General features: G+C 37.7%; 1 protein-coding gene across 1 annotated transcript; it reads left to right on the top strand.

The window, feature by feature from the left end:
* The first annotated feature begins 907 nt into the window (after positions 1 to 907).
* cygb1 (cytoglobin 1) lies at positions 908 to 11,061 on the top strand. Its single transcript, XM_056272402.1, has 3 exons — positions 908 to 1,221; positions 8,627 to 8,858; positions 10,632 to 11,061. Exons 1-3 carry the CDS (start codon positions 1,088 to 1,090, stop codon positions 10,797 to 10,799), a joined length of 534 nt encoding a protein of 177 aa, XP_056128377.1. The 5' UTR covers positions 908 to 1,087; the 3' UTR covers positions 10,800 to 11,061.
* Positions 11,062 to 11,333: the final 272 nt, after the last annotated feature.

Genomic DNA, 11,333 nt, shown 5'->3' with positions numbered 1-11,333 from the left:
AGTTCTCCATTGTGTTTCGTCTCAGATATTTCTCCTAAGCACGAACCGAAATGAGTCCTCAGTTGCCGTCCAGTCAGTGAGAGAGGGATGAATGAATGTGGGGCAGCTCAGATCATGTGATGATGAGAAATGTTCTTTCTGCACCTTTTCAACTAAATTCAATTCACTTGCACAGATCTTTACTCAATACATACAGCACTGTTCAAAAGCAGTGGACTCTTACAAAGCCCTCAGAGACGAAATAAACGCCATGAAGAAACACTTCATCCATCCATACCTGGAAATGTAAGACGTTCTTTCTTCTGTGCAACACACATTATGATTGGAAGAACATCGAGGTCCAAAGAAAACTGAACTCCATTGACTTTTATTGGAAATAAACCCTAAAAAAAACTCAGATTTCTGTGTTACACAGAAGAACGAGAATCCTACAGGTTCGGAATGAAGTAAATAGCCTACATGTTTGGGAGAAATGTTAACTTTGGGTGAAACTTTAAGATTTATTTTGACTCCCAGTATCTTGTTTAAAAAGGCTTTTTCGATGTTTTTCTACTACATTCAACCAGACAAAACCACAGAACAATGTGAATGCAGGCTTTGTTATTTGAGTCGAGATCTCGTCTGAAACTCTACAGGGGATCGAAACATCTGAGAAGCTAAAGCCTCTGTTTGCTCCTCATTTAATCTCCTCGCTGCCCAGGAGAAACAAATGTCTTTCCTGTGGGCGGGCACCCGACGGATGCAGGAGTGTGAGAAAAATCAAGTGAACTGAAGGGGGAAGGTGTGATTGTGAGTTAAGAGGAAAAAAAACTAGTGTGTGAGTGAGAGAGAGAGAGAGATAGAGAGAGAGAGAGAGAGAGAGAGAGAGAGAGAGAGAGAGAGAGAGAGAGAGAGAGAGAGAGAGAGAGAGAGAGAGAGAGAGAGAGAGAGAGAGATAAAGGGTCGAGGGTGGGAGGATCTCCTTCATTCAGCAGAAACTCTTCATCAGACTCTTGAAGAGACAGGCAGAATAAAGAGCCCAGCAGGAGGAGAAAACACATCTCTCACTCTCTCTCTCTCTCTCAAGTGTTTCTCAGCGAGCGTCTGGATGGAGGGAGACGGAGATGTGGAGCTCACACTGAGTCCCGAGACTCTCACGGAGGAAGACGTGTGTGTGATCCAGGACACGTGGAGACCCGTCTATGAGAACCGAGAGAATGCTGGAGTCGCTGTGCTCATCAGGTACGCCTGTTCATACGTCCATCACTCACAAAAACTGGTTGAACATGCACCATAGTTTTCTACTTAGGTTATTCCAAGGCTTTTGGACATGTAATACCACATTGTTTTGGACTTGTACCATGGTGATAATATAGTTTTTGGATGTTTACCCTCCATGTTTTAAAATTGTACCACGGTAATACTGTGTTTGTTTTTTTGTGGACATTTTACCATAGTTATGCCATTTTTGTTTTAAATAGACCATGGAAGTATCATTTTATTTGCACATTTACCATGGTACAACTATGTTTTTGAACATTTGCACCACTGCATTTTTGTATTAATAACTTGTAATTCTTCAGTTTTTGTAAATGTACCAACTTGTACTATGGTAAACTATAGTTGTTTGAACATTTACCATGGTTATGCCATAGTTTGCAAAATGCACAATGGTGGTACAGTAAAAAAAAATTAACATGTAACATGGTAATACTGTTTTTTTGTATTTTATTTTTTTACCATAGTTATGCCATTGTTTTTGCATTTTATTTGAACATTTGCCATGATAATACTGTGTTTTGGCATTTATAACTTGTAAATCTGTAGTTTTTGGAAATCTACCATGGTAATTCCAACTTGGTACTATGGTAATACTATAGTTGTTTGAACATTTACCATGGTTATGCCATAGTTTGCAAAATGCATAATAGTGGTAACAGTGATGTTTTTAAACATGTACCATAGAAATACCAGGTTTTGCCCTTTTTTTGAGCATGTACCAACGTTTTTTGAACATACCATTACAGTGTTCTTGAACATTTACCATGTTTGTCATTTATAATTAGTATTCTGTGTAATTGGTCAAATGTACAGTACCATTTTTAACTTGTATCACAGTAAATACTATGGTTGTGTGAACATTTATCATGGTTATGCCATAGTTTGATAATTGCACAATAGTGGTACAGTGATTTTTTTTAACATGTACCATAGTTATACCATAGTTTTTGATAGTACTTTTTTTTTTTTACATGTATGGATGTTTGGACATTTACCATAGTTAAACCATAGTTTTTGATATGCACCGTGGTGTTTTATTTTTGTGAACATACAGCTTGGTAATACAGTGGGGTTTTTTGGGAAATGTAACATGTTTTCATGGTTGTTTTGGCATATACCATGGTAACACCATGTTTTTTTTTTTTTTACCATGGTAATATCAAGGTATTCTTTGAATGGTAATCGTTCAGTACAGTAGCATGGTATATTTCAGAGTACTATGGTATTCCCACAGTAAGAGTTAAATAAGCACACGGATCAATTTCCATCGATCTCTATTGTTTTCATACTGAGCTGATGATGATAAACTCTCACACAAACCTATTAGCTTTTGAAGAGTCGAGTCGTTTCCACATGTGCTGTAGAGGTCGAGAGCTGGTCATCTGAAGTTTGCTGGTTCAAAAGCGAGTGGTGAACCATCCTAGTGTTGGTGATTAAAACACTGAGCGTCAGGTGACTCCAGGAGGACCAGCGCTCTATGGCGGCATCACATGAAAGTGAAAACGAATCCCACTGGCGCTGCTTATGTTGTATATTGAAAGAGAAGAGGTTAAATTGGATGCAGGGGGATTATGGGTAGCGCTGAGGTGTGACTGCTGGGATTCGATGAACATACTGACCTTGATGGGATCTCCAGCTGCTCCTCATGGTTTCAGAGATCACAGCTTTAGTGAAGAAACTTTCTCTCGCTTCCTTCACACTGACTCGTGATCTTCTGTAAACACTTCACCACATGTCACACACACACACACCCACACCCACACACCTAAATCAGGACAGCAATGTTGATATCATCTAAAACATATTTCAATACGACATTATATTTCGTTTTTATGTGCCATTTAGGGGTGAATCTGATATTGATAATACCACAGTTTCTCAGCAAATCACAAATACTTGAATCAGGAATCACAGGACATTAATCTTGGACAGTATTTCTGTTACAGATGTTCAGACACGATCAAACGCGGAAGTAAACTAACATGCATTTGTGTAAAGAACAAAAAAAGAGCAAATCAAAGAGAATTCAGGCCAGATATCTGAAGATATTGAGTCACGACAGTTTGTTATTTCATTTTAATTCAGTTCATCGGTCACATTAAGTCACGCAAATCACAGACTGATTCGATGTACTTCACTCCCAGCTCTATCGCTCTTCTAGATCTACTGGCACGGCTATAAAAGATTGTAATTGAAAGAGTTCAAGATCATTTATAATACAGCTGGAATAAATAAATCATGAACATTAAAAGAAAGTGCAATCGATTAAAGCCAATCAATATATCATAAACCCATTAACCTTAGTTTGCATGACATCACTAGATCTACAAGTACAAGTACCACACCCAAAAAAACCAACAGATTAATAAAATTATGATTTTATGACTTATCATATTTGTACTAAATTACATCCCTCGTTCCTCCTTGTTAAGAACATGCGGTTCTTCTAACGTTCTTCAGGAATTTGAGCGAATCATTCATTGATGTAGTGTGAAGTTTCTCCACATGAAAGCCTCACATTTCTTCACTCCTGACCTGAGCTCATCTATAACCGCGTTTGAAGACCGTGATGGATGTCTGCAGTCGTCTCTCTCTCTAAAGATAACGGCTCACATCTTCTCTGAGATCACACCTGAAGGGCTGCAATAAAGATTTATAATTAAACTCTTTCAGCTCGTGAAATTAGACTTATTTCTCAGAGGGAACGTGCTTTAAATGGACGTCTCAGACCGTTCACATGAGAAGCTCTGTGATGCTTTAATTTAGCAGGTCAGTAGAATAAATCAGATGTTATCAAGCATTTATATAAACCCAAGCGCACGCTGAAGCTCATAAGACACCCTTTCATATCCGTGAATATACTCGGTGACAAAAAGCACCAGATTGCAGCCAAGAAGTAGCAAACGGCAAAACACCTCGCTTAAGCAGACACACTTAAACTGTGTGACTTAAAGGGTTAATTCACCCCAAAATAACACTTATTAAAATAAAACTTTTATCATTTAAGACTCATTCACACCAACAATGATAACTATATTAGTGTCCACACCAACAGACAATAACTATATCCACACCGACATACTAACACTAATGAAAACTATATTAACGTCTAACAGACTACAACATTATAGTTATTGTCATAATTTACAGGCCTTTACTTAGGCTACTTAATGTCACCCCAAACAGTGTTGTTATTGTTGAGTAACATGATTGAAAATCAACTAAAAAAAAAGATAAAATATGAATGTGAAAAACTTAAGCGAAATTTGAAATTATAGAATTAAAAAAGTTGAAGTACTAAAACGGAAACAAAAGTGAGTGCCGATAGCGCGACGACAAGTCAAAAATCAAAAAGAGAAAAATAAACTAAAATAAATTAAAGCTATTAGAAACAGTAAAAAACAAATAACAAATTAAAACTGCATATAAATACTACTCAAATTACACTGGTTCCAAACTCATTTTGATATATTGACAAATCAGGCCAAATTAAACCATATGATTCAATCTACACTTAAATAATGACATTAAGGCTTAATTTCACAGACAGGGTTTAGATTAAGCCAGGATTAGGCCTCAGTTCAATTAGGACATTTAAGTAGCTTTTATAAACTTGCCTGGTACACACTGTACGATTGTGGGCTGTCCCAGACGAAAGATGACCAATGACAATGATCTCTGTGGTCATGTGAGGGAGGTTCGAAGACGGCCGACGTCACGGTCTTGCGACCAAAGATAGTCTGATGTGATAATGTTCAGACAGCGTCAGTAATTTAGCATGATCCTCTACAGTGTGTTTGCTGTGTTTCCAACGTCGCCTGACTAGCCAATAAACATGCAACATGAAATCAAATGGCGTATTGATTAACGCGACATGGCGCTAAAATTTTAAACTACTTACCTCAAGATCCATTTGCAAAATTGGCATGGCAAGTTGTCCTCTTTTCCCTAACATTGACTTACTCGCACATCCATTTTCTCCTCTTTCGCTTCCTCCACTTTTTATCAGCGCACATAAAAACACAATTGCCAATTAAAGTGCGATTCATCTTGCTCTATTTGTTTACCACTCGCGCATACTGATGACATTTTATTCTTCTATAACTTATTGAAGCATACGATTCAATAGCGGTCATCATCGTACAGTCGACATGCCTTATACCCAAGTTTATGGGATCCGTGTAGCACAGTGTGGTTTGTAAAGATCAGATTGGGTGATCTGGCTCTTTAAAGGTGTCTTATCACATGCACATGGACTAAGAGTGTCTTCATAACTCGAGCTCCGTTTAACATCCCCATGATTGCTTCAACATTTCCAGGGGATTTGAAGTGCCTTTGTTGGCCGTCCAGCCGCTGACACACGGCAGAGGTTAAGAGCTGGTGTACTCGAACATGAGTAATGACCCACATTAGGAGGACAGAGAAGACACCGGCTCCCTTTATCTGCTGTTTGACTTGGACATGCAAGGATGAGTCTCTTCTCTCGGCATTTACTCGACTCCGTGTCTAATTAATGGGACGGATCTTCCTGTCCTGTTGCGGTTTGATTTAAGGTTCAGTTCTGAGGTGAAATACAGTTGAAGAGGCCGGTGGGACTCGAAAGATCAACATTAGAAGCCGCTCTGGTACGGGAACGGCTGTAAAAACACACAAAAAAGCCTGTATTTAAAAAAAAAATTGTATCAGATCAAGCAAATTAGATGCAGGAGTCTGAAATCTGGAAGCCAACATGAAATCATAACTCAATGCACCCTTTTGTTGAGCAACTTGAAAGACTCTCCTATGCATTCATTTTGTTCTTTTTGAAATGTTTTTAAGTTTTTAAGAGGGTAAACCAGTCCACTCTTGTTTTGCTGTAATATAACAGTCACTAGCTAGGACTAATATCTCAGATACATAAATCAGCCCAAAAACCTTCAGGATGATCGGATGTCAGATACGTCAACCGCTTACATTAGTAACAGGGAATTCAGACATGTGGGATACGCTGTGAGTGTCAGATAATGCAGGTGAAGACATATCAAATCACTTAAAAGGAAATTGAAGGCAAGATGACACAGCAATTTGTGTGTTTTAAAAGAACGGGACGTACCGTTACGCACACAATCATAACAAACACTCCTGCGGGCCATCGCACACTTCAGCAGTGGTGTTGAAACTCGCTCCTTGAGGACATCTTAAACTTCAGGATTGCAGGATTTACGATCAGCCTCTTATAAGCCGTCATGTTTGAGGCCTGTAGATGAAAATACATGATCCGAAACCTTCAAGTGACCATGCAGCATCTGAAGTGTGTTTCATCAGAACAAACACTTATAGCGTGCGTTCAAGACTAGAGGTCACCTACAGTAACACTGGGGATATTAGTGATGTTTCAGATCCTTATATTTAGAAATGTTTGGAGCTGAATTATACATATATCTCTTTTATTTGCTGCTCTTTATCGACACAGAACTGTTAGCTCATGCGTACATATTCTTTTTAGTAAGCAACCACTTTGCAAACACCCAGAGCTGCCTAGCAACCGTATAACAACATGCTAACAACCAATAGGAACACTTTAGCGACTGCATGGCAACACCCTGGCAACCATCCATAACACTCGGCATCGGCAGTGTCAAACATCTGGTTACTATAGATTTTCTTTTTTTCTTTTTTTTGCAAAAACAGTTTATTATTTACAATGTTTTAATAAATTATTTAGGATGTCAGCATGTATTGATATGCAAAACTTTATGGTTAAATTATTAATATGATTTAAGTTTTGCATATCAAAACAGGTTGACATCCTAAATAATTTATTAAACAAGTGTGACTTATTATTGTGTATCTAGCGGCTGCACATGACAAAATAAGCTAATTTGAAATATTAATAAATACTATAATACTACAATACTAAAATATCAAGTCAAGGCAGAAACACACGGATGGAGAGATGATGGAGAGAGAGATCGACGTGTTTAGGTGATAGTAAACACAGAATCATATTCATACAGCCAGAAACATTAAACATTATAGAGTGTTTGAGCTGCTTATGCTGGACGAGAGATACCAGAATCACAAACACAACACCTGTCATACGGTAGTCACACACACTATAGGGTTAAGTGTGCTAAACATCCCTTTAACTGCATCTGAACTCATTCATTACAAAGCCGAGTTAAAAAAAAGCCATTCCCTGAGTTTTATTGCAGTATTTGTTGAAAGTGGAGGAGAATTTCAGCAATGTTGGTTAAATATTATCTAAGGAACGGTTATCTGTCCAGCTGGGTCCGAACACACTTTCTCACACACTCACACACACACACACACACACACACACACACACACACACACACACACAGCGCAGCTCTCTTCTGTTCACTTTTTATCTGTAACCTTATGAAACGGTTGCACAGCCCTTCTATGATGTATTTCCTGTTAAAATAGGGAAAAAAAACTTAATCATCCACGACCTACTACATGTTTTATTTTCATTTATTTAAAATTTCTGCTAAATTTACACAAATTTAGAAAAATGAACTAGGTCTTTAATTTATAAATTTACCTAACATTTTAAACCAACAAAACTTGGTTTTGTCTTTTAACCGTTTAATGGTCGAGTATAAACAAAGATGCTGCTAATGTGACTGTGACATCACAAAGCTAGACATAGAGATTAATATAGTAAATCAAATGCATAAACGATCATAATTAATGAAGATTTGTAACTTTACTCTGATCACATGATGACGAGGATCTTCTGTTCCAGATTCGAAATGTTTCTGTGTTTGGCCCACGTACACATGTCTGTAAAATCAATTCAGGATCACTTAAAAACTAAAAATGAAAAACAATCATATTATTAAAGTCCCTCCAGCGGGAGTTCTTCTCTATTTAAGTGTCAGTGTTCCTGAACTCCCTGAAACGCCTCCATTAGTCGTGAGTTTCTTCCGAGAACGAACGTCACAATATTCCTCATTTAAATAATTCATACGCAGAATAAAGGGGCGGAGCCTGGGTGAGTTAGTTAGTAGTGTGTTATAACTGGCGGTTATGGTAATTAGGGCCGGGAGATTTCCCAAACACTGACCAATCACAACACACCGATCCGGCCGACCAATCAGAGCACAGTGAGCTTTTCAGAAGGCGGGGCTTCATAGAGACAGGAACTAAACAGAGCGTTACTGACAGACTGGGAAGAGAGGAGCCGCAACAGTGGAGAATATGAGGAAAACGATGTGTTTTTAAATATTCAAGCATGAAAACCTGTTCTATTAGAGTCCAAAAACAACATCAAGACTTAATATGCCCTCTTTGAATCTTATGGCAGGTCCAGATGAAAGGAAATGTTTGTTGTAAACATACCTAAATGTGTTTTCTCCAGGTTCTTCGGGAACTTCCCGTCGGCGAAGCAGTACTTCAGTCAGTTCCGGGACATGCAGGATCCCGAGGAGATGCGGCAGAGCGTCCAGCTGAAGAAGCACGCCGTGCGGGTCATGACCACCCTCAACTCGCTGGTGGAAAACCTGCGCGACGCAGACAAACTCAACACCGTCTTCAGCCAGATGGGCAAATCACACGCGCTCAGACACAAGGTGGATCCCGTCTACTTCAAAGTGAGTATGAGGAAACAAACGACAGGATGCATCAGTTCTGGATTTTTAGATTTTTTATACTTTATTTTGATAGTCCACTTTAGGCATTCTACTGACTATGAGTAACTTTGCAACTACATGTCAACTAACTCTCATTATAACAGTGGTCTCAAACTCAGCCCTGCAGAGTTTAGCTCCAACCCTAATTAAAAACATCTGATCCACACTGTAAAAAAAAGTGTTGTTTCAACTTAAAAAAGTAAGTGTTTGCAAGTAAGTTTAGGCAACTCAAATATCCAAGTTGACACTTAATTTCCAAGCAGGGGAGTTGGAGCTAAACTAAAATAGTTATCTATTCACATAATGTTCTCTGGCGCTCTTCGCGTTTCAGTCAAAAATGACCTTTTTTTTTTTGTTAATGAATTGAATGTACTATATTTTAGTTTGATAATGTTTTTTATTTAATTATTTGTATTTTTAGGGGATTTTTGTTATACTCAAATATATTTACGTTGTAATCCATTTATTCACTTTTATTTACGATTCACAGTCGTAAATCTCGAATGCTTTAGAGCAGAGACTAAAGTTTGATCTGTTTCAAAAAGTTTAAAACTTTTTTTTAAAGCGAGTTTAAAAAAGTAAAAAAGTAAAAAAAAGTAAAAAAGTATCCGAATAAACTTAAAAAAGTATCCGAATTTTAACGTGTATTGTTATGAAAAATGCACCAAAATACTATTTTCAATTTTTATATGAAAAATGTATTTTCAAAATCACGTTTTACTCTAAAACTGCAAGAAAATCAAAGCTATAAATCTGAACAAGTTGTGTTCCAAATTTGAGGTTGATATCTCCAAAAATGTTGCTTTTAGTCAGATGTTGTTTGGCCGCAGTACCGAACGCTTCCACTAGATGAAATTCGTCTCATTCATTTCCAATGCGCTCATTTTTGACCGCGAGGAGCACAAGTGTGACTATTTTTTACAGGACCATTTAACCTTTATGAATCATGTCCATGGTATTTTTTTTTCTTTTGACATAGCAAGTGCGAGAACATTTACCAAGTTTCGTACCATTCTGATGAAGTAAAAATGTTTTTTTTTAAACGTAAAATTTTTCGGTCAAAAATGAAAATATAAGTCATATATGTCTAAAGGATTGAAGTCTGTTGCGTAAAATAAGAGCTTATTGATGCAGTTCAATCAGTCTGCTATTGTATTCCAACCGTTACTCCTAATCGGAGTACATATTTAGTTTATACGTAGAGTTACGCTTCAAATAAATGTAATGGTGCAACGCAAGAATATTTAGTTGTGCGAAAGTTATAACTTGGTGCCCATTTATATCAAAACTAGGCTAAATTGCAACTTACACACAGCTGGTGCAACCGACCCCTGGTTGACATGTGGTTGTGAAGTTACTTAGTCAGTATAATGTCTAAAGTGGACTATTGAAATAAAGTGTTTCTAAAAGAAGTCTCTTCTGCTCTCCAAGGCTGCATTCATTTAGTAAAAAATACAGTAAAACTGTAATATTGTGAAATATTATTACAATTTAAAATAGCTGTTTTCTATGTGAATATATCTTAAACTGTAATTTATTCCTGTGATCAAATCTGAATTTTCAGCATCATTACTCCAGTCTTCAGTGTCACATGATCCTTAAGAAATCACTCTAATATGATGATCTGATGATCAAGAAATATTCATGATTATTATCAGTGTTGAAAACAGTTGAGTTGATTCATATTTAATCACGTGTTCTTGCTGGATAAAAATCGTTTTACTTTTCCTGCAGATTCTGGCCGGAGTGATCCTGGAGGTGCTGGTGGAAGCTTTCCCACAATGCTTCAGTCCCGCCTCGGTGCAGGGGGCGTGGTCTAAGCTCATGGGCGTCCTGTACTGGCAGATGAACAAAGTCTACGCTGAAGTCGGCTGGGAACCCATCAAAAACTCTGCAAAGTGAGGGAGAGAATTCATGCAGAATTATATTAATCACACCAAAGATTACTGCAGATTGGACATGTATATTTGATTTGTTTCTATATTCGAAATACTGGAAGAAAAAGAGGACGAGTAGAATATAAACAGCTGTAAACCATTTTAATCAGTGTCATGAATAGTGGCCGTTGTAATCGCACGACGCAGGAGAATCCTAACAAAGACTTCTTTATTAGGGATGCGCGGTATATGTCGGCCATCATATCGGTATCGGCCCACATATGTTCATTTTTAATGTTATCGATATCGGCCGATATGTTCATTTTTAGGTATCGGCCGATATATGATCCTTTTTAATGTTATCGGTATCGGCCGATATGTTCATTTTTAGGTATCGGCCGATATATGTTCCTTTTTAATGTTATCGGTATCGGCCGATATGTTCATTTTTAGGTATCGGCCGATATATGATCCTTTTTAATGTTATCGGTATCGGCCGATATGTTCATTTTTAGGTATCGGCCGATATATGTTCCTTTTTAATGTTATCGGTATCGGC

This window comes from Rhinichthys klamathensis, unplaced genomic scaffold, assembly GCF_029890125.1.
Source record: "Rhinichthys klamathensis goyatoka isolate OS25496 unplaced genomic scaffold, OSU_Roscu_1.1 h1tg000336l_1, whole genome shotgun sequence".
NCBI lineage: Eukaryota > Metazoa > Chordata > Actinopteri > Cypriniformes > Leuciscidae > Rhinichthys > Rhinichthys klamathensis.
This window is presented reverse-complemented; position numbering and strand designations above follow the sequence as displayed.